Source organism: Rattus rattus, chromosome X (genome assembly GCF_011064425.1).
Source record: "Rattus rattus isolate New Zealand chromosome X, Rrattus_CSIRO_v1, whole genome shotgun sequence".
Classification (NCBI taxonomy): Eukaryota; Metazoa; Chordata; class Mammalia; order Rodentia; family Muridae; genus Rattus; species Rattus rattus.
The window spans coordinates 115,951,205-115,976,178 of record NC_046172.1 but is presented as its reverse complement, the minus strand read 5'-3'; the positions used below and the strand labels follow the sequence as shown (position 1 = coordinate 115,976,178).

At 39.4% G+C, this 24,974-nt stretch overlaps 1 protein-coding gene across 1 annotated transcript; it reads left to right on the top strand.

Annotated features, from left to right (window-relative positions):
- Window positions 1–2,619: 2,619 nt before the first annotated feature.
- LOC116888163 (protein FAM122A-like) lies at window positions 2,620–23,383 on the top strand. The gene is made up of 7 exons (XM_032889486.1): window positions 2,620–2,804; window positions 7,366–7,444; window positions 18,591–18,647; window positions 19,352–19,395; window positions 19,496–19,550; window positions 21,671–21,766; window positions 23,333–23,383. The coding sequence occupies exons 1-7, from the start codon at window positions 2,620–2,622 to the stop codon at window positions 23,381–23,383; spliced, it is 567 nt and encodes a 188-aa protein (XP_032745377.1).
- Window positions 23,384–24,974: the final 1,591 nt, after the last annotated feature.

Here is a 24,974-nt window from a genome sequence, read left to right as displayed (position 1 = left end):
ATTAAAACATATTAACTCCAAGGATATTAATATACAACACGAAAATTAAGATAGAGGCAGAAACTTTTGTTCACATAGTTTGGTTACACAGTTTTATCTTGACCTATTCTGTCTTTAAGCACCACACTTTTCCTGTAATCTCTCATTACTCAACTTTTTTAAAATTTTTTTGTTTTTTTATTCTTTTTTTAAGATTTATTTATTTATATGTATATGAGTACACTGTAGCTGTCTTCCGACACACCAGAAGAGGGCATCAGATCCCATTACAGATGGTTTTGAGCCACCATGTGGTTGCTGGGAATTGAACTCAGGACCTCTGGAAGAGCGGTCAGTGCTCTTAACCTCTGAGCAATCTCTCCAGCCCTCATTACTCAACTTTAAATAATCATTTTTTTTTACAAACTTTCCAAATACTCTGGGAATTTTCACAATGCCTTTCAGATCATGAGTGGTAAACTGGATTTTACTGGTACCAAGTTATATATTATTAATCTTTTGGGATCTGAATGAACTGTTAAAAAGTAGTAGTGCATATGTTTTTCAAGACAACTATGAAGCATAGATTATTTAAATTTGCATGTATGTATTCATATAACAGCTTAATAAATATGTATTGAATGCTTATTAGTATAGAAATCCTGTTCAGACATTCAGAGGTGCCTCGTCTATGTTTTTACCTTACCAGAAAGGCACAGGAATCTTGTCTTTGCTACTCAGTAATTGGAATTTGAATAACCTCTCTGATCTTTGGCTTCCTCCTTTGAAATATAGGCATTGCAATGGTGCCTACCTCACAGAATTATTTGTAGCTTTTAAATGTGACCACATATTTAAAGTGATTAGGATAGTACCAGGCACATAAGTGCCCAATAAATGGTAGCTATTATTAACCTGTCTTACATCAGGAGTGGAGACTCCAAATCATCCTCATGTCTGGGATTTAGATAATTTAATTCTGCTGAACATAATCAAGTTTTTCTTCTTCTATTCCCAGAATGAATGAAAAATAAGAGATTATGATCTTACATGTCATAACTTTTCACAAACTATCTCAAGACAATTCCATTAGTTTAAACTCACCACTGATTAGCTGAGCAAGGCTGATGACTGAACCAATTGAGACATATGAAAACATTTTATAAACTCTAAAATGATATTCAAATATTACAGCTATTTTAATTTTTAAAAAATCCCATTTCACTAGGTTTATTTACCTTTTTGGCCAATTCTGTTTATGTTTCCTAAAATGTGCAGCTTTATATTATTAACATGCTGAAGTTATACCTTAGCAGTGAAGCCTTTTCCTAGTGTCATGCTCTAGGTTCAGTCCCCAGTATTCCCTCTTTATCCACACACACTCAAACACAGAATTAAATGTGGACATGGTGGCTTAAGCTGCTAAACACTCTTGAGGCTAAGGTAGGAGCGTTGCTACAAGTTCAGGATCAGCCTGTGCTACAGGGTAAATCCCCAGTGAAATTGGGCTACAGTGTGAGACACTGTCTCAATAACCAAAGACACTTCCCCTAATATTACTAGCATGAAGTTAGGATTTTAGCACTGGATAGGAGTCATTACATGATGCTGAACAAGTCTAGATGAAAAGTTAAATGTGAGCTGCGGAAGCAATGCTGAAATGAACACAGCATCAATAATACATAAAATGAAACACTGATTTCGATGTATTCTGAGATTTTTGTTTTAAGAAAAAAAATAAGCTTCGCTATGTTATATCTGTAAATCAGCCGAGGACTTGGGCCAACAGTCAGTTCTAATACACTGTAAATATTCATATCAGATTATTGTAAAAAAAATAGTTACAAAACGATGATTTATCTGCACATTTGGTTCACTTGGTAAAGCAATTTATCAAAGCCATAAACACTTAGCATTTTGCTCTTTTCTCTTTCTGGACTTGAGTTGTGCTTTCTAATTACAGAGGTATAGTTTGTTATAGGAAACACACATGCATGTCATTAAGCAAGTTTGTTGGTTTCAGAAAGGTAAGAGATCAGTCCTGGAAAAACTGAAATATGGGGCAAAAAGCAAAGAATTCTTTATAACACACACCTCTGAACTCTTTCCTGAATGCCATAGTCAGCATAGGAACAGATAAATGACCTTAGCACAGCACTAGGAAGAACACAGAAGAAAGGAGTCATGGACAGACTCTTCCTAGACTGCACATGTGCTACTCTGCTACTCTGGTCTTGAGCCATAAAGGATGGTAATTGCTTTCGTAGATAGTGTGTATCATCTTGTATCATCTGACTTGACAACAGACATTGGTGGAAGCAATATTGCCTTTTTTCCTCTTTTTCTCAGGACAGAAAATCTGTAGGGTTTTTTTTTTTTTTTTGACAGTTACTTGTGCCATGGCTTAGAAAAGGGAATTTACTCAGTCATTTGTATTAGTGATTTAGACTTTTTTGGCAATTAGGGGTTCAGGTGAGAACTAGGAGATTTTAAGGTGGTTCTGTCCAGATTTATGTCCATTGGTATAAGGGACACCAGGGCTTCAAAGGTGAGTGGCCCTACTCACCTAATGGCTTCTGCCACTATTTTCTCACTCTTCTGCCATTGGTTATTTTCTTTACAGTATCTTACCACCAAGACATGTCCTTAAATGAGCAGGAGCCAGATACCATCCAAAATTTCCAACTTGGCAGAGGCTTTATCCTCAACACTGATGTGACTCAGGAGACTATGGAAGTGGATTTAGGCCTGGGACCAGCTTCCAGCGCCGTAGAAAACTTTCACCTTAGAAGATCCACTAGCATCCCTTTGGTCAATGGATTTGGGTGAGCATTATGTACCTGAGGGCAAAGGTGGGGGGTGCTGGATACAATGACATATAATAGAATTTCCTCCCATATTCCTGGTGCCTAAAGACCCCACCTCAGCCTAGTAGAGGAGAAGGTATGGATGGGGCAAACTGAGGGGCAGCATTCACCCCATCTTGACCCATCCTTAGCTTAACACATGTCTGAACCTCACCATTCTCTTTTGATGGGTCTATATGGACCCAACTGTAGACACCAGTTTGTGTGGAACACTACATTCTTCAGATTTCACTTTATCCCTTAGCTACTCTGAAGAAGCTGACCAACCCTCCACTCACGTTGCTTTTTCATTCTCTCAGCTCACTTGTTACCTTTGTTTGACCTTCACCTCCTGCACACTGAAGATGGAAATTGTTGTCAAGCAAATAAACCTGGACGTTTTTAAATACCTAGCTGTTTTTTTTTTAAATTTAGATCCTACAGAAAATTGACCTCTTACATTACGCAATCTCAGTGGGTAATATCCCCCGCGCGCCCGCGCGCGCATGAAACACAGGTATACATGTGATATATGAGCAGATAAGTAGCACATAGGTTGTTGTCTTAGTTCTTTCCTATTGCTTGGATAAAGCACCATGACCACGGCAACTTAAAAAGGAAACATTTGAGGCTGGCTGTTTCATATTTGAGAGTCCATGACTATCCTCTCAGGAATCGTGCCAGCAGCCAGGCAAGCCTGACACTGGAGCAGAGCTGAAAGCTCACATGGAGACATTCCCCAAAGCAGAATGAAAGAGACACTGGGGATTGCTCCAGCCTTGACACCTCAAAACTGGCCTCCAGCAACACATCTCCTTCAATAAAGCAGTATCTCTTAGTCCTCCCCAAACAATCCCACCAACTAGATACTAAGTGTCCAAACTAGTAGCCTGTGGGGCCATGCTCATTCAAACCATCACAAGGTCATTAAAGTTTTTTCTCAGGGCTGGAAAGATAGTTCAATGGGTAAACTGCTTATACCCAGACATGAAGATCTGAGTTCAGATCTCCAGAGCCCACAATAAAAGCCAGGCTTGGCACTTAGACCCTGTAATGCTAGCTAGCACTTAGGGTCCATAAACAGGTAGATCCCAGGGACTTGCTAGCCAAGCAGACAGATTAGCTTAAATGATAAGCTTTGTAGCTTTAATTCTTACTAGATAAATTGCCATTAACTCAATTTTCTATACAAATGTTACTTCATGCAATAAGACCTTGAGTGATGGAATTTATCTCAAATTGCATATTGATATTAAATAAAACCCTTTAATCCTGTGCACGACAAAGGAGACTATGGAGAAATACTCCCCCCCCTCTCTCTCTGTGTGTGTGTGTGTGTGTGTGTGTGTGTGTGTGTGTGTGTGTGTGTGTGTGTGTTGGTGTTGGATATCTTGCTCTATCTCTCTCCACTTTGCTTTTTAAAACAGGGCTTCTCACTGAATTGGGAGCTCACCATTTCACTTAGCCAAAACTTTTGACCTTGGTATTTTTACTAATAAATGATGTTCATAAAGCATGGCAGAATGTTTGACTTGTTTGTTTTGAGAGTCCCAGGAATGAAAACTAGAGCCTGTAACATACTAGGTAAACTCAATACCACTGAACAATTTCCTCAGCCCAGGAAATTCGCTTCTGTAAATAATGCTTCCAGAAAGATATACTTTTCTATAAACAGAATTTGATGCAAAATTAGACAATCACTTGGAATCCATGTGGCAGTGTTGAGCAAACTGCAGATAGAATTGTTCACTGTTAGGTGTAGCTTAGAGAGTAGGAGGACACTAAGAATTTGAGGCATGAGTAAAGGAATATAGTGCATATGCAACTGGAAATCTAAGACAGGGAAATGAATTTGACTAAGGCTCAGTACGGTCCTGCTTTAGACCAATTGTCCCTTCAGAGTAAGACTCTGACTTCACCCTAGTTCATAAATATGCCATAAACAACAAAAAGTCCTCACGTAAGCAAGTCTCTGACTTTGTGCATGTCAGACATGATTCTTATGGTGTGTCAAATGCTTTGGTAGCTGAGTGAGGTGTCTCATACTTGTATTCCCACACTTGGAAGGCTGGGGCAGACGGATCCTCATGAGTTCTTTATACCCTCAATCTCCACTTACTTAATTTCTAATGTCAAAACTTTGGGCAGAGTGTTACAGAACAGGCTGTGTTTAAACTGATGATCTATTCCCTCCTCCACCTAAGTGTTGGGATTAGAGATAGACATCCCCATACCCGGCATATAAGGTAGTTTTTCAACACTACACTTAAGGTGGCTTTTCAATACTATATTTGAAAGTAAGGTTTTTAAATAACCTCTTTTCTGGCCCTTATTTTAAAGCTTAGACGGTCGGAGAGGGGTATGACTCTCCAGCAGAGTGCTCGCCTAGCATGTATGAGAACCTGGGATCGACTGCCAGGATTACACACAGGCAAATGAAAACACAAACCTACCTGAGCTGCAAAGTGAGGCCAAACCAGCCCAGGCAACTCAGAGAATAGAAAGAGGGCTGAAAATAGAGCTCAACAGTAGATCCCTTGGCTAGCATGTTCTAGATGCTGGGTTCAATCCCCACAATCTAAGTATAATAATAAATAATTAAACTTGTGGTCAATAATATTTAAAAGAATTAATTACTATTAATTGTACATATTTGTTGGCTACATAATCATTCAATATTTGTGGATGATATGTAATAATCAAACCAAGGTAGTTGCTATTTGTATTTCCTTAAAAATTTTAAGTTTAGATTAACACAAATAATTGCATTTTCAGACTATATATATGTATATATATATATATATATATATGTATATATATATGTGTGTGTGCTGGTCAAATAAGACTAATATTCTGCACTCTTGGCTACTTTGTGTCTGTAGCCTCTAATCTCCTCTCTTGTAGTTGGTTCAAAACTACAGACTAGGTTGTTGTGAACTCTGCTCACTTCACTGTGCTATACCTGGCAAAAGAAAAACAGAGAATCTATGTTTATGTCTAGATTTTGTTCGGAAATTCTCCTAGCCTCTGAAATCCTAAAGTCTGTAGCCAGAGTGTGGAGGGCTTTGAAAGTCATAATAAAGACCTGAGTGTGGCAGATAATAGCCACTGGAAATTGTGAGCTAGAGAGCAAGCTGTTCTTTAGGAAGGTGACCCTGGCAGTCTGCTAAATAGCTTGGAATAGGGAAAGAACAGAGGTGAGGAGGCCAAAGAGACTATTGTGCAGTTTGTGTATAAGGAAAAATGTTTTGAAGTGTTTTTGGCCCTAAAAAAGAATAAGATGGATAGAAAAATAGAGTTTATGGGTACAGCGTAAAAGACTCTTGATTGGATATAAACAGCAAGCAGGAAGTGTTACAGTTTTTGTTTTTTTGGTTTTTGTTTTCTTTTTGGGGGGGGAGAGAGAGGCAGAGAGACAGAGAGGCAGAGACAGACAGACAGACAGACAGACAGACAGACAGACAGAGACTGAGACAGAGACAGAGAAGGTTTCATGTAGGTTCAAATTCAGTATGTAGCTGAGACTGGCATTGGATTACTGATTCTTACTGATTCTCCTGCCTTTACTTCCCAAGTGCTGGGATTATAGGCATGTATTACCAGTCCTGGCTAAAGACTAAATTATTTGTAGTCAGTGGAGAAACCTGGAGAAAGAGTACATGGGAACCATCTGTATTCTTTTGTGACTTCTTTGGAGTTAAACTGAAAAGCTACGATAAAAAAGAAACATAAAAAGTAAAAGATGACTTCTTCGGGGTGACAGGGTCAAATAAGATTGAGGCCACCTGTGAAGGCAACAGTCAAGCTGGGAACATAGGCTCCATTTTCAGTGGGCAGTAGTTGGCTGCTCAACTTGTCTGCTCTTGTTTGCAGTGTGGGAATGTGGCCCGGGGTTGAACAAACTTGCAAATTTTCTATTGAAGACAGAGATATTGAGTCTGGATTTTTTCATGTGAAATCTTTTAGAGTACACAATGAATTTAAAACCATTTTAATACCCTAGGGCAAAGTTTACCTGCAGACAATGGCAGACCCTGTGAGCCCTGCTATTGGTTATGGTTCTTTTTTGGAACAGTTCAGATATTAAGAGAGAATTTGTGCTTGTACATTGTAGCACTGATCATAAAATTAAATCAGTTACAGGTTTACACACACACACACACACACACACACACACACACACAAATGACATATTTCCAAGGTTACAGTAAATTATGCTTATTCTCAGGAGAACAATTAGAGGCAAAATGGCATCTCTGAGAAATTCTTACCTTACAACTTGTTTAAGCTTGCTGAATAAATCCCTTCTCCTGAATCTCTCTCTCTCTCTCTCTCTCTCTCTCTCTCTCTCTCTCTCTCTCTCTTCTCTCTCTGTGTGTGTGTGTCTGTGTGTGTGTGTGTGTGTGTGTGTGTGAACATCTGCAGCTATCTCCACCAAGATTCATTTTACAGTCATAGTGTTCCTCTTTAATTATAAGATATACTTGTTTAAAACATTGGTAATGGACTTTATATAGCAAAATGTTTTCTTTTGTCTTAGTGATAATTCACAGGGACTCCTTCTTAACCCCACAAGAATGAGAAGGAACAGCTCACCATTTGCGAATCAGCATAGTTTGGTAAGAAAATGCTTACTATCCCTAAGTAAGACATACCTCTTGGTCTTCAGTGGTGGCTCTCAGACTTGAGTGTAGAATATGGAAGGCTAGATCTCACCCTGCAAAGTTTGTGACTTACAATGTCTAGGATGAAGCCCGAGAATGTACCAGAATGTTCTAGAAAATTTTGGCTTTGAGAAACAACTTCTCTCAACATTACTAAGGGAAAGCAAACACATTCAATATGCTTATATTATATAAAAATATAATTATTTTTCTGCAGCTGCAACTGAATTAGCTTTTAAATTCCTTATGTAAATCCATCTAGTTTCCACCTCAGGCTCTCTTAAAAGTTGTTTTTAGTCCTTTTTAGTTCAACTTCTCTCTCACATTCATCTGAGATTGTAGTTAAAAATTCCAATTTGTGATGTTACCATACAATCTCTAAATTATAACTCCTTTTCTGATAATTAAAGCTAGGAAAATAGAAAACATTCTTATAGGTCACTAAGTCAAAAGAATAAATGATTCATCATATAAAAAATTTTTAGATGATGTAAATTGTTGTTCACACAACACTCAATGAGCTATTTTAGGGAAGCAGTGAGCCATTCAGTGCATTCACCCTGTGTTTGAATCACCCTCTCTCTAGTTTCAACAAGTGCATATCTTTGTCTCACTGATGGATTGGTGGGCGGCCTTTTAGTATTCCACCCTGGACTAATCTATGAAGGGCCTTTGTCATGCTAAGGAAGTTCCCGGCTACTCCCACCTGTTTGAATTGTTGTACTTTTTCTGCATCATTTGAAATAATTGTGTGTTCTTCCCCTTTGTGCTATTAATAGGGTATCTTATGCAGATTATCTCATATTGAATCACCTTGAGATTCCTGGGATAAATCTTCTGTCATTAGTCTACAGTTTTCTTCTCCCCCTTCCCCCTCCCCCTACAGTTTTCTTGTGATAGTTCTACTGGTTTGGGTATCTCAGGAATGCTAGCCTCATAAAACATTGGCAAGCTAGTGATTCTTCTTTGCTTTTCCTAGACCCCTAATGCCCCATCCCCCCTCTCATCTCCTCTTCCCTTTCCTCCACATATGCCTTCGTCACTTACCTCCTCTTCCTTGCTCTTTTTGCTCTCTCCTACCCCTTCTTCTCTTTTCACTCTTCCTTTCCTCGCTCCTTCTGCTTCCTAAACCCTCCTATTCCCCTCCTCATTTCCTTTCCCCTCACTTTCCTTCCTGGTCCCCACTCTTCACCCTCCTCTCCTTCCAATGCCCATCCACTCTCCTTCCTCTCACTTTCCCTCCCTTTCTAGCCTACCTCCTCTCTTCCTCATCCCATCCCTTCTCCATGTTCCTCTCCTTTCTGCTTCTTCCCCTCATCTCCTCTCCCCACTTCTCCACTCCCCCTCCTCTTTTCCAGTCCCCCAACCTACCCTTCCTGTCTCTCTCTCTCTCTCTCTCTCTCTCTCTCTCTCTCCTCTCTCCTCTCCCCCTCTCTCCCTCTCTCCCTCTCCTCCCCTCTCCCCCCCCTCCCTCCTCCCTCTCCCTCTCTCCTCCCCCCCTCTTCCTTCCCCCCTCCTCTCCCTCCCTCTCTCTCTCCCTCCTTCCCTCTCTCTCCTCCCCCTCCTTCTCCCTTTTTCGTTCACTCTCCTGTCCCTTCCTTCTTTCCTTTCCCATTTTCCTTCCCTTTCTCTGGCCCCATCCCATCTCCTCCTTTTCCTCCACCTTTCCTCCTTTTTCTCTCCATTTCTTCCTTCCCCTCACCATCTCCCTTTCTGTCATCCTCTCTCCCATCTCCCTTGTTTTTCCCACTCAACTTCTCCCTCCTTTCCCTTCTCCTCCGTATACCCTCCTCCCTTTCTCCTCTCCTCCCTGGCTCCCTCTCTTTCTGCTCCTCAACCTCTCCCCCCTGCTTCTCCATACCTCTTCCACTCTGCTTCTTCTTTTCCCTTCCCCTTTCCCTGATTCTCCTCACCTTTTCCCCTCATCCCCTTTATCTTTCTCTCCCCCTACCCTCTTCTACCCTACACCTCTTGTCTTTTCTCTTTCCCCTCAACTCCGCTCTATTTCTTCCTTCTACTCCCTTCTCTCCCCCCTCGCTCTTCCTATCTCCCCTCATCTTCTCCCCTTCCCTCCCCTCCTGCTTCCTTCCCTTTCTACTTCCCTAGTCTCATAGTCTCCAGAGTCTGTCATCCTGCGACCCTAGGACTGAGGAAGGGCAGAACTGACTCTGAAAGTTTTTCTTTGACCTTAAGATTCTTGTGCAATGGGATACACCCACACACATACACAAATAACAAATTAATAATTAACCATTGAAGAAATAGAGGCCATGAATTTGAAAGAGAGTAAGGGCATATATGAGAAAAGTTGGAGGGAAGAAGGGAAAGAGAAAAACAATGTAATTATATTTTAATTTCCAAAAAGAAAATATTTAAAAAACTACGAAAAAGGAAAAAAGCATATTTGGTGAGCTAGAAGTAAAATATGTGGAGACAAGAGCATATGAACAGCTTTGGAAAGAATACTCTGTAGGTAGAACGCCTGGAAGGTGGGAAGACATGGGAACCAGTAGACTAGCATAAGATCTTATAGATTGAGGTGTGGTAGCACATGCTTGGAATTCCAGTTTGTGGGTGCCTAGAGTAGGAAGATTGGGAGTTTAAGGACAAACTGGGTTCTATAGCAAGGCCAAGCTGAATTATACTGTAAGATTTTGTCTTAAAACACACACACATGCATGCATGCATACATGCACACATACTTCTAACCAACAAAACGACAACACAGGACCTTTTTGTTGCATTACACTCTAACTATTCTATATCTTATTTTATGCTCAATGAGAAGTCATTGAAAAGTTCTATGATCAAATTCGCAATTAAAAACCTCACCCTGGGGGCTGGGTGGTGGTACACACCTTTAATTCCTGCAATGGGGAAGCAGATCCAGGTGGGTCTCTGAATTCCAAGCAGGCTTGGTCTACAGAGCAAATTCCAGGACAACTAAGGCTCCAAAGGCAAACTGTCTCAACACAACAAACAGACAAACCAAAATTCTCCTGGGGGCTGGATAGAGATAGCTTGGAGGTTAAGAGAACTTGCTGCTCTTTTTCAGAGGATTGAAGTTCCTAGTACCCATATTTCATTCCCAACACAACTCCTGTTCTTGGGGGTCTAACATCTTCTGGCCTCAAATGGGGAACTATACTGACATGCACACACACACACACACACACACACACACACACACACACACACAGAGAGAGAGAGAGAGAGAGAGAGAGAGAGAGAGAGAGAGAGAGAGAAAGAGAGAGAGAGAGGTTGAGGCATAGAGTGCCAGCCCAGCACACATAGCTCCCTCAGTTTGATCCTCAGCACCCTATAAACTGGGTATCCTGATTCCTACCTGGAATCACAAAGCTTGGGAGGTGAAGCAGAAAGATCAGAAGTTCCAAGTCTTCAGTCATGTGCTCAGCAAGTTCAATGCTAGTGCAGACTGCATGAGATTCTTTCTCAAAATAAGTTACATATATTAAAAAAAATGTTTAAACTACCTTGCCTTTAGACTCAAAGGTAGAGTAGAAGGCAGCAAAGATAGATGGGAGCATATCTAGTATCTTCATTAGGAGGGCACTTCTACAGTAACTATGGCAAGCTGGTTGATGGTGAGGCTCGAGAGATGTCTCAGTGGTTAAGAGTACTTGCTGTCTGGCAGAGGACCTGGGTTTAGTTGGGAAATTAATTTCATTGTAGAAAAGTGTGAGATTCAATGAAGACAGATTGGATTCTGTTGAAGGATGGAAAGTAAGGACACAAATAACACTGACTGGGTAGTGGTGGCACATGCCTTTAAGCCCCGCCCTTGGGAGGCAAAGGCAAGCAGATCTGTAAGTTCAAGGCCAGTTTGCTCTATGGGGTGAGTTCCAAGACAACCAAGGCTGCACAGAGAAACTGTCTCTAAAAACCAAACCAATCAAACAAACAAACAAACAAATAACTCTATGCATATGAACTCAGTTCAACTGTTTGGGGTCAAATTACATTTTCTAAGCCTTAATTACATCATCTGTAAGATGAGAATGTGACAACATTGACATTATAGGCTTTCTGATAACTACATCTAACTTAACAAAGCATTTAGCATAGCACTCGCACATACTGAAAAGTCAATAAGTATTGGTGTTTGTGTTTACAAGGGTGCATGTATAGGTGCATGTACTAGTGTGTATACATAATTGGGGAGGGCAAAGTTTGATATCAGTTGCCTTCCTCAATCCTTCTTCACCCTATTTATGGGATACATGATCTCTTGCTGAACCTGGAGCTAACCAAGTCAGTTAGGATGGCTGACAAGCACGTTCCAGGGATCTCTCTGCCTCTGTCTTCCCAGCTCTGGGATGACAGGTGCACACCATCACTCCGGACTCTAGCCACCATGTGGTTGCTGGGAATTGAACTCAGGACCTCTGGAAGAGCAGTGAGTGCTCTTAACCACTGAGCCATCTCTCCAGCCCATCACTCCGGACTCTAATGCACAGGTTAAGGAACTGTACTCATGCTTCTATAGAAAATACTACAAATTGATCCATCTTTTCAGTCCCAAGATGTTTTTAGTACTGGTAGTGTGTGTAGACAGTCACCATGTGCCCAACATTTTAATGCAAATCCATAGGGATTATAGATTCTTAATTTACATAAGGTTCAGCTTAATACAATGTGCATTTAAAATAAACCATCGTATATAATGGATCCTCATTGCAAAGAATTAAAGTCATCTAACTTATTTAATGATGGGGATTTCAAGGCTGATGGATTTAGCTTGCTATGATAACACAAGGCATATGTTTTTATTGTGTCAAGGTATCAATTCATTATTAGTATAAGACATATGCAAGTATATGTTTACATTAGTACAGAAATACTGTCATCTAAGAGAATGACATGATTAATTACAGGGCTATAGGCAGCAGCAGCAAAATCCAATTAGAAGAGGCTTAGACTATAAGATGTCAGATGATAGAAGAGGTTCCAGGATTGGCTAATTCAATCGTTCAGTGATGTCATTAGAGACCACATTCCTTCCATCTCTGCACACTCCTTTCCTCAGTAGTCTCACTAACAATCTATGTCTCCAGCACTTAGACCCTGGTTCAAGATTGTATATAACAAAGGGTTGGGGATTTGGCTCAGTGGTAGAGCATTTGCCTAGCAAGCGCAAGGCCCTGGGTTCGGTCCCCAGCTCTGAAGAAAAAAAAAAGGAAAAAGAAAAAAAAGAAAAGATTGTATATAACATGATCATATATGTGTTTATCAAACTGTTCTTAGTAGCTGTCTCTGGAACATACCATCAAAAGACAAATTTAACTTCTACTTTCTACATTTCTATAGTATCTAAATGTTTTATCTGCCTTTTCCCAGACTCTCACAACCCTATTCTTTCCATGTTCGTGGATTCTCACTATGTAGCCTAAGATGGCTTCCAATTTGTGATCCTTCTGCCTCTACCTCACTAATTTTTTTATGTCCTCTGATAAAACATAGCTCTAATGTGTGACTAGACATTTTGTAGAGACCTTCAAACTTTGGTCATAGACCTAAAATCTCCTGGTTTCACAGTATAACAAACCCTTTGTGAAATGACTTAGAGAGCATGATTTTCTAATCATCCTATCCATTTTCTTCTTCTTTCCTTTTTTCCCATTTTTGTCTTCAAACTTGAGATCTTTGGGCAAATGTTGGAATTGCAGGCTTGTGCTACAAGAGAGGACCCAAACATTTTAACTATATGATCCTTAATACCTATCTGATCATCAGCTTTATACATTGGTGACCACAAGTTCCAAATCGGTTTATGCCCCCTTAATAGCAAGTGCACCATGCCATTTCTAGCAGCATTCTGTGTTCTGTCTATCCAGCCTACATTATTTCCTGTACAAGCTGTCTGGAGTCATCATTTCTGGAACCAGGCAGAGTGATCTTAAGCATAGCCCACAAACAACCCTTCCTTCAGTATTATCTAAGCATTTCATCTGTGACAACTGTAATAGGAAATGGGTTAAAAATCGTGAAACTAGAATATTTCTAAATTAATTAATTTTTAAAATATCCATTCACTTTAGGTTTTATTTTCCATCTATATTTCTTATTTCTATGTATAGGATGAACTCAAACTCAAGACCCTGTCCAACCTCTAGAGTTCTGGGATTCATATTCATCATATCCAGCTGTGCTTTTAGAAAACAAATCCAGACTTCCTTAATTTCTCCAGTGAAATGCACTCTTTGGGAATGAGGTTTAACTAGCACATCCTCCAATCCCCTCCCCCTCCACTTCCCTTAAACATCCATAAGCATGCACATACTCCCCCCTCCTGACCTCATTTCTTGGCACTGGAACTCTTGCTTCCTTCCAAGGACTAGGAGAAAAAGACACAGTAAGAATTTACACAAAAGACACTCCGGAAGTTTATCAAAATCTCAGAAAATGACTGAAAACTGAACTTAGAGCCCTGAGCATGCTAACCAAGACTTCTTAACCACTGAGCTTCACAGCCCAGTTCTGTTTCGACTGTTCTATTTTTCTGTTCCACATAAGAAAACACAAAGCACTTTTTTTTTGCCAGCATCACCAGCAGTTTCTTTGAGGGAAACTTGCTCCCACCCCGCCCCGCTGGAAGCAAGAAAATCTCTGGTTTTCCACTACTAAAAGAAGCTGCCAATCAAATAATTGAGCTACATGTATCCAATTTAAAAGTCTTCCAGTGGCTTATGGTTCTGTAAGTCTACTTTAGTCCCACTCAACACAGTGGGATTCATTTCAGTCACACTGTCCTCTCATGATTTCCTGGACAACATTTTCCAATAGGAAATTTTAGATCTTTGTCTCAAACAAAACTGTCTCTTCACCACCCATTTGGTATCAATTTAAAATATGCAATTGAAAAATTTGCATAATGACTTTAGAACATTTTGCCACCTCACTCACTCGATCACTCGATCACTCACACATACTAACATGTAATGAAAACTCAGCTAATGCAAAGTTTTCTAAATAGAAAATATGTATATATTTACATTCATGTTACCACAACTTTTCAATTTGATTATAAAATATCATAAACATTAATGTTTCACTCTATATATTGAGAACTGTTATAATTTGAATTATGAAAACATGACTGTGTGTAAGCTTTTTGTAAAATTGGGCATCAGGAAACTAGCAAATGGGCCACTAAGATGACTCAAGAGGTAAAAACCAGGCTTAACAGTGCATGCATATAATCTCAGCACTCAGAAAGCAGAAGGTAGATCTCTGCGAGTTCAAGGCCAGCCTGATCCCTTTAGTAAGTTCCAGGCTACCTAGTGAAAACTATTTCCAAAAATTTGTCTCGGTCTCTGCCTCTCTGTGTGTCTCTTTGTCTCTCTGTGTCTCTCCTCCTCTCTATGTCTCTCTTTTTCTTGCACACACACACACACACACACACACACACACACACACACACACACACACACACAAACACTAACAATGTTGTTGAAACATCAGGCCAAAACCAAGACTTAAAAAAGACTGGCCCTCTGGCTAGAAACTGTAGCATGCTCAGAGCTGACCCTCTGCTCATGTTCATCCCAAAGCCAATAAGGAGTGCTTCTGGATATAACCTGCTGCTTGCTCCTGTCCTGTATTTACCAGACTCAATCATTTTTCTGCACATAAAAATCTGAGTGCAACTTATAAACTCTCCATCTTCTTAAACTCTTTTGGCATCAGAGCCTTGTCTTCTTTCCCTCCCTTCTTGGATGCACACCAGGTTAATATTCTTACCTAAAATAGAGCAAACACTTTCACATTTCTGTGGGCTATGCTACCAAATTCCTCACTCCACAAGGCCCAACTCAAATTAAATACTACCTTAAGCCGTTCTCCCTGTCTCCTACTCTGCTGCACATCCCCTCACCTTTGTGTGTTCTCTTATCCCATTCTTCTTCCCTTACATTTTACATTTACTTCTTGTCTCTTTTTGTTCTTTTTGTGTGTAAATGTTTTTTGATGTATGTGTTTTTTAAACATTTACTTTACTTTTTTAAGTGTGTGTGCGCCTGTGTGTGTGTGTGTGTGTGTGTGTGTGTGTGTGTGTGTGTGTGTGCACATGTTTGTGAATACTCAAGGGGTTCAGAAAACAGTGTTGAATCCCCTGGATCTGGAGTTGCAGGCAGTTGTGAACCATATATCCTGGGTGCTGGGAACTGAACTCAGGTCCTCAGCAAGAGCAGTGTACACTCATGACTGTTGAGCTCTCTCTCCAGTCTCATTCTAAATGACTCTATTTGAAGAAAGTATTTGCACTGGGTAAGACTTTATTTTCTTCACTCCAAAAGAAAACAGCACGATGGGAACAAACTTTGTTTCAGATGGAGTTCTATGTTTCTCCAGGGTCCTACTGTGTGTTCCAGGTTATTCTGAAACTCGCATCCTCCTGCTTTAGGTGCCGAGTTGGTGATGCAGGTGTACATCATCATGGCCCATAGTTCTTGTGGTTTTGTTTTTTGTTTGTTTGTTTGTTTGTTTGTAGTATTTGCTTCCATTGTTGGTTTCCTAAAGGAATCATAAGGTTAATATCTATAGCTTATAAGCTGCTGTTTTAATCTCTTCTCTTTCTTTCCGATAAGAAACACAACTCCTTAAATATAATAAGGGTATGACAAATACTAAAATGTATGAGTTAGCCATACTTGTACAATGGAGCACTATGGTGAAACAGTGATGCTAATCTTCACATGTAATTTCGGTGGGAACTCAAAAGAGTTCCCTTTAAGAGAAAAAATTCTTGGTGAGACAGGGTTTCTCTGTATAGCCCTGGCTGTCCTGGAACTCACTCTGTAGATCAGGCTAGCCTTGAACTCAGAGATCCTCCTGCCTCTACCTCCCAAGTGCTGGGACTAAAGGGATGTGCCACCACATCTGGTATCACCAGTAATTTCTATGTTTTGAATTTTCAATTCATATATGACTGTTGTGTTGTCGTTTTTACACTGTTCTTCCAGCTTTGGACAAAATACCACTAAGTGAAGTAACGTGCTCCTGCAAAAGTCACATGGTAACATTTGAAAACCTAGTAAAACATGAAATCATCTTTCATAAAAGCATACATTTATTTGACACGTATTCATCTTCCCTCTTTTTCTTGGCCACAGTATACCTATGATTTTCCACTTTGAGCCTTCGGCTGATCTCATCGTTCCAACCCGTTCCTGTCATCCCAAGACCCCTTTTTAACATTTAAACCACGGACTTTTTTTTAGATCCTTCTTCTTTCACATGAAGCTTTCCCCACATACTGCTGCTACCTTTTTCTCTCACCTTTCACAGCACACAGAACCCGTTCATCTTAAAGACCGATAAGATTTAGGAATGCTGACAAGCCTATACTTTCTTTTCTATTGAGAACAAAGGCTAAATTCCAAAATTTAAATTACAATTCAATTTCAGCCACTTTTCATCTAATTTATTTTCTGCCAACTCCTCCCAGTATGTTTTCAATACCTTAAGCTTGTCTGGGTCTTAGACACGGACCTCGACCTGACTTGTTTCCCAGTCACTAGAATATCTTCTGTACACAGTAAGAATTCCTACCCCAGGCTGCAGTGTTGCTGCAGTGGTTAAGAGCAGTTGCTTCTCTTGCAGACAACTTGGGTTTGATACCCAGCACCCACATGGGGACTTGCAGCTTCTGACCTTGAAGGGCACCAGGCACACATGTAGACTCATATACACATGCAGATGAAACATTCAGACACAGAAGTAATAAATAAATCTAAAGACAAAAAGAATTTCTGTCTACTCTGTGAGGCTCTGACACTTACCTGGCCTTATTTATTGTTGTTGTTTGTTTGAGAGCCTCAGCTCCTAGCAAGTGCTGGAACACATAGTAGGTACTCACTAAGTATTTTTTAAGTGCTCCACTTAATATATGTTCTTAATATATATGCATACATATACTTAATATATGTATATGTACATATATTGTCTACATACTTAATATATGTTATTACTATATAATGAGGCTGGGTTGTAGTTCAGTGGTAGGACACATGTCTATCTTACACAAAACCTTAGGTTTGAGTCTCCAGCACTACAGATAAAATCAGAATGTGAAAGCCAGATATGATAAATTCAGTCGCAAGCATTTCAGGAAACAGCCAGGCTTGTTATCTAGTCTAGATAAATTCCTAGGGTAATTTAAGCTTTGTGTCCATACTTAGCTTTAAATCCCCTCATTGTTTCATTCTCCTCTTACACGGGCTTTCATAAGCTTTGAGACAAGACAAAAAGGAGAAAGTAGCTCTGAAAAAGAGAAAGGACCTAGGCAACAAGTATCTTAGCAAACGAAGAGGAAAATGTTGTAAACTACTTGAAAGTGTTTGCCTTAAGTCAACCCATATTATGAAAATTAGTTGTCACCGGCAACCTTCTAAGATATTTGATGAAATTATTCTGTTCATGTTTTCTTTGTATGTGAGGCAGCCTGGCTGCTGATTTAATAACTGTTTGAGCTTTTTGCTCTGGTAACACCTCTCAGTAAGCTTTAGTGCTTGGCTAAAACCTGCAGGAAAACTGAGGTCTAGTATCTTAGGAAAGAAAAGTTGGGGATGGGGCTGGATGGGGTAGTGTACTAGAGATCCAGGCATGCAGAAGTGGAGGGGCTTCCCTGTATAAGGAATTTGAGGCCAGCCTGGTCTACCTGAGACTCTATGTCAAAAACAGATTAACTTCAGAGGTAAATAAAACATTGTATTGATGATTTGTCTCGTGTTTCTTCTGTTATCAAGTGTAATTTATTCATTTATTCATTTATTTTTGATTTTGGTTGTGGTTTTTTGAGAGAGTTTCTCTGTATAGCTCTAGCTATCCTGAAATTCTCTATATAAACCAAGCTGGCCTTGAACTCACAGAGATCCACCCACCTTTGCCCCCCCAAGTACTGGCATTAAAGGCATGTGCCACTGTTGTCAAAACCCAATTTTAGTTTTGGAAGCTTTGAAGTTAGCAGATGCCATTGCTGCTGTACACTCAATAAGTATTTTAGACAGTATAACATAACTTCCTATTTTAAATTATTAATCAAAAACATTACCATAAATCTGACTCATATTTCAATTTTTAGTTGTTTCTACCTTCCCGCAGTCGTACATCGGCCAACCGGATTTTCCAAATCAAACAGGTTAGATAATTTTCAAAATTAAGTTGCCCATTTTAAATTAAGTTTGCGTGGATTTATTTATTTATTGGAATGTGTGTACGCATGCATAAGTGTGTGTGTGTGTGTGGGGGTGTGGGGGTGTGTGTGCATGCCATGGCATGTGTGTGACTATCAGAAGACAACATGTAGAACCTAATAGTCTCCTTCCTCTTTGTACTTCCTGACAATCAAATAGGTCATCATCAGGAGGCTTGGAGCCAAGCATCTTCCACCAATGCACCATCTTACCAGCCCCACTATTACTATTGTTATTGTTATTATTATTATTATTATTATTATTATTATTATTATTGTCATCATTATTGTTATTATATCTGCTTTTATAATGCATTACTACTTTTTTGGGGGGAAAGTAGCTATGGTGTGGGAAAAAATAATAAATAAAAAACAAAGTTTTCTTTAAGCTAAAAAGAAGAGCAACATGTAAGTGTGTCAGATAAATCAAGGACAAAGAAATAATAATGTGGAGCACTTTGTAGGGTAACAAAGAGAGACAGACACTTGTATAAAGGTTTGTTTATAAGGAAACAATGTAGCTCTTCCATAGCCTGGAGAATTACAATAAAGTGCATTTTAGTGGAAATCTGAAACTCCCAACCCAAGTGCAATTTCGTAGAACAGTAGTCGATTGGCACTTGGTTTACTATGTTTTCCCTGCCTTCTAGGAAGAAGGGATGGACATAGCCATCAGAGAAGCAATGCATGAACGGTGAGCACTATACCTTCAGTTATTATTTTCATCATTTGTATATTCAGTTTCATCTTTTCCTTCAGATGGGCTGACTACTGTATTAATTTCTCTTCTTCAGGGACATGCACACTGCAATGCAGATAAGTCAGAGTTGGGAAGAGTGTCTAAATCTGGTACAGTATTCACATTTTAATTTGGTAGAAAATTGTTGTTTTCACAAACATAGTGTTGTGCTAACAGCACCCACATGGCAGCATACAACCTCCCGTGATGGCAGTCCAGTGGCTCTGTCACCTTCTGACCTCTCTGGGTTCTTGCACACATGTGATTCACAGAAACTCACTCAGGCTCCCACATATACACATTTTAAAAAGATATTTTAAAAGAAACAGTTTGTGATTTTACCATAAAAACGAAATGTCATTATGTGAAAGAAGGGTTGAAATAACATGGTTTTCTGACCCTACGTTATAGATGTTCCTGGGAATGATAAAGTGCCTCGATAGATGTAGTCGACAGTGGAAAAGCAGAGACAGAAGGATTCCTTGAGCTTAGAAATAGCAGGCCAGCAGACAGCATAGTAGGAGGGAGAGAAGAGGGATGGAGGGAGGAGACAGGGAGGGGGTGGGGAGATCCAAGGCCCGAGAGATACACAGATGACACAGAGAGATCCAGAGACACAAAGACAGAGAGACACAGAGAGGAACAGAGTCAGAGAGATTGATTAAGGTTAATTCTGTTGTGGACCAATGGACCAATTTGCTCTCTGTTCTGGCTAACCTAAGAAAAGTTCAGTTGTTGCCAACACTGGGTAGGTAAAGACTGGAGGATCAGGAGAGTTCAAGGTTATCCTTGACTATAAATTTGAAGCTAGCCTGGATACATGAGGCTCTATTTTGTTCAGAAACTATAGATTAGCACGTTAAGGGGTAGATTTACTGGGCTTTATTCAATAATTTAGAATTTTTCCACTAATATTTTGATGTTTAGGCTATAGGTATAGCCTTACTTTATGTTTTTAAATGTCTGCAAACATTATGGTTACTTAGTTGTGATTGTTACAAGACTTTTACTCTTCTTTTCTGTGAACATCTGTGATCAAACAAGAGTTACGCTAAAATTTGAATGGGATTGATTCCGGCTAATGTCAACAATGTCTAGATTTGGGAGTCAGTAGATTCGGAAATATGTTGTTGACAGAAGACATCATTTCCTTTCAAAGATGTGTCAGATGGGCACCTGGCCCTCATTTCAGGGTAGCCTTTGAAGACAGCGAGGTGCATGTTGTTCAGAGCTAGATCATATAGTATAGTCAGGCTTTGGAGCAGGGAAATAGCTACTGTGTGGGAAAATGATAAATAAAAAACAAGGTTTTTCTTTAAGCTAAAAAGAAGAGCAACATGTGTGTCAGATAAGTCAAGGACAAGCAATAATAATGTGAACCCTGTGAGCCCTGACTTTCATTGCCATTTATAGCCACAAGGAGAAGACAGCCTGTCCTTGTGTCCCTTGACTTTATCTAACTGAGCTCTGTGGTAACTGAAAACAAAACAAAGCAAAAACAAACAAAACAACAGCAGCAACAACCCCCCCAAATCAAAAACCAAAACAAAATAAAAAAAAAAAAACAAACAAAAACCAAACAAACCCGGAGTCTGGGTCCTTCTCAGACTTCACAGTAATTTAGTTAGTGGATTCTGTTAAGAGTTCTTTAATGGAGCAGATTCTAATTACTTCAGGCGTTGGTCTGAATGGAAGAAGAGAACCTGAATGTTGGGTTGAAGTGGAAGAGAACACATACTGTACAAGTATAAGTTTACTCTAGATGGAAAAGAATATATTTTAAAATGTTGAGGCATGGGAGTAATTCTTTGCAGGAAAGGACCAAAAAATATTAGCTAAGATATAAGAACTAAGATATAAATGAAATATTGGAAGTAAATGTGTTTATTACCTTATAGTTTTCAGTAGTATAGAAGTAAGTACAACCATAGGAAAACACTAATTTAGAGCCTGAGTATATTATATATATATATTGCTCAGTATTGACTGTTCACAATGTCTTTCTGGGGCACTAGGTAAACACCACATAGTTCTCACTTTTAGAAGACCAAGTGTGCCATTGCTTTATCTACATGAACCTTGTCCCCCCCACCTTGCTTCATAGCAAGACATCCTCACTGTAGCACTGTGATCCTGTACTATTTCCCTGTTCATCCAAAGCTATTGGCCCCTAGTCCTTGATTAGCATACAGCTAGTGCTGCAACTGGACACTTCTTTCTCTTTACATAGAATGATGACAACAACACCATGAAGTCATCCACTAAAAGGAACACCAATCTAAATCCAGTTTCCCAGGCGGCTTCTCTCGCCAAGAAATTTGGGAAGGTAAGAAAGGAGTGCCTAAAAGTCTATGTTTCTTGTAATGTTAAAGTATATTAATAGTCACCCACTCAAGTCTTTAGGGGAATATATTTGACTATTGTATATCTGAGTCTTTGCGATGGATTCCTGGTGACACTGCCTATAATCTCAGAAAACTGCCTGTAAACTTGAAAGTTGAAGCCTGAGGTCTCAAGTATGAAGCCACATTGGGTTACATAGTGAGACTGTTTCAAAAACAAACATAAGTGACTCTTAAACTTTCTTTTTTTTTTTCTTTCTTTTTCTTTCTTTCTTTCTTTTTTTTTTTTTGGAGCTGGGGACCGAACCTGGGGCCTTGCGCTTGCTAGGCAAGCACTCTACCACTGAGCTAAATCCCCAACCCTCAGGAAACTTTCAATTCCAGTTCTTAAACATGTTATGCACAACCAACTAAATTCAGCAGCTTTTAAATGTATAATTAAATTAATTTTGGAATAATGTACATGTCTGTGGCTATAACCATAGTAAAGGTATAGAGCAGTTCTCATGCTAATTTGTTGCAGGATATTTGATCACAGTGTGAACCCCAACATTGTGATATTAACTGAAAAAAACTTTTTCTGATTGTGGTATCGCTCAGCCCTTAACACACATCTCTATCCCTCTGGTTGAAATTCAGACACATGCTTAGTACATACATTTAATCCCAAATGATGAAGGTAAATTTAGTTTGTAGAAGGAAGTACCAGGGTTTGAAAGTGCCGTCTAATTGAATGGCAGACGAAGTGATGAATCAGGGAAATATTTGACAGAATAGGATATGCCCCACTCTCATGAGAAGAGAGAGGAAAGGAACATTACTTGAGGGGCAGTGCAGAGAGAAGGAGGCAGGCATTTTTACTGGGAGGGTTGTACAGAGACAGGTTTTAGAGAAAGAGAACAAGCTAGACACACGTGAAGACAGAACAAGGCAGAGAATGAGAAGGAGACAGAAGATTAGAACAGATTGCTAGAATTAGTTTGAGGCCAAGTGGAGCAATTCAGCTAGAAGGTGAGAGAATCCAGATTGAATCAGTCAGCTTGGAGGGCAGTTTAAGCCAGAACAGCTGTGTTGACCAGCCAGATAGAGATCAGAAAGAACTAAAAAGGGGTAAGTTTATTCAGCAGTAAATCCCAGAGGCTGAAAACATTCTAGGCCTAGAAAAGATTGTAGAGAGGCTAGAAGCTTCCAGGAATAGGCCTAGGTTAGCAAACTGAGGCAGAAAGCCTCCAAGACGACAATTACATCAGGAGAAAAACAAATTTTCTTTACACTAATTCCCTTTGGATGTTTGGTATTCAGTCTTCTTCCATCATACCTGCATGCCCTAGGAAGCCACTAATTTGTTTTCTGAGAAAAATATTGATTTTAAAATATCTATTCCATTTGGTTTTAACAGTGATTTTTCGCCATCCTTACAAATATGTGGGAATTGCAGTGGTTTGCCTTCAAGCCTCATTCACAGGTCCATGTGACAATTTTAGCTTTTTTGTTATTGTTATTGTTACTGTTATTGTTATTGCTTGTTTATTCAAAGTCTTTCTTTCTAGACAGGATTTGAACTTGTGGTGATCCTCCAGCCTCGGCCTCCCAAGTGCTGACTCATATATGGCCATTTCTTTTATTTTCTCTCTTCTACAATGTTTTTATTTTTCCTTTTCTTCCTTCCTTCCTTTCTTTCTCTCTCTCTCTCTCTCTTCCTTCCTTCCTTCCTTCCTTCCTTCCTTCCTTCCTTCCTTCCTTTCTTTCTTTCTCTCTTTCTTTCTTTTTCCTTTCCTTCGTAGAGATGGATCTCAGGGCCTTGTGCATTCTAGTTCAGCAATCGCCCAGTAAGCTATACCCTTAGAATTTATTTTACTTTTTATTTTGAGACATTATGTTGCTAAGTCACCCAGGGTGGCCCTGAACTCACTCTGTATGTCATACTGGCCTTTAATCTGTCATCTCCTTGGCTTGATCTCCTGAACAGTTAGAATTGTACAGTTATCAGGTTAAGTGACAATGACAATGTTCAATTTAAGTTTATGTTGTCTGAAAATACTAAAATGCTTGTAGAGTAAATTTCTTTTTCAATGCTAGGGATAAAAGTCAGGCTATTGTGCAGACAGGGCAAGCACTCTAGCACTGAATTTACCTCTGGCCCCCAAGTATTTCGGTGGCTTAACAGAAAGCACAGCTCAAAGTTCTGTAAAAACAAGTTATTTCGCTTTAGTTAAATTAAAATGCCATTTGTTTCCATTTATCATTTCAATTATACTGAAAAGAAGCATCAAGTGATCAACAATATGTGATGAATTCAGTAATTTCTTAACCCTGGTTTGACCATAGTCTTTCTCTAACAGAATTTGAATTTGTTCTTAAGCATCGACTATCAATAGCTCCTTTTTTATTTTCTTTTAAAACAGGATCTCATATAGTCCATGCTATCATCAAGCCTAATAGGTAATGGGAAAAACCTTTAATTTCTGATCATTCAACCTCCACCTCCTAAATACTGGGATTAAGGGCATGCACTACCATATCTAGTTTATATAATGCTGAGGATCAAACGCAGAGCATTTACCATGCTGGCTAAACACTCTACCAAGTCACCTATAGCCCCAGCTTTCTAAAGCACTTAACAGAAAAATCCCTGGGGATCTGTAGCTTAGTGGTAGTACTCTGAAGTGGTTGCCTATCATGAGCGAAATCATGGGTTCCATCTCCAGAACTGCAAGAACCTTTTCATCTGTGTTTTTTTATCTTATTTCATATTAATGTTTAGAGAAAGGCAACACAGAGATGTGATGTTGTTAATACACATAGTTCTCACTCGTAAATAGATTCAATTGTTTATAATGAGTTGATTGATTTTCTTTAAAAGTTTTCTTATAATAATTATGATGGTTTTATTTTTAGAATTCACACGATCGTCAGACCTTTTAGATCAAGTATCCTGGAAACATCAAAAAGTAATGGTATCTTTACATTCTGGCAGATATAACTTTAAATTATATTGTACAATTAGCTAATATTAAATATTATTCATTTTTGTTTTTATTTGGTTATTGTTTTTTGTTCTTTTAGAGTCTGGGTGTCTGGAACTTACTATGTAGACTAGGCTGGCATCAGACTCATGGAGATCCACCTGCCTTTGCCTCCCAAATTAAAAGCCACCACACCTGGCTAAAAACTTCCTTCTTTCCTTCCTTC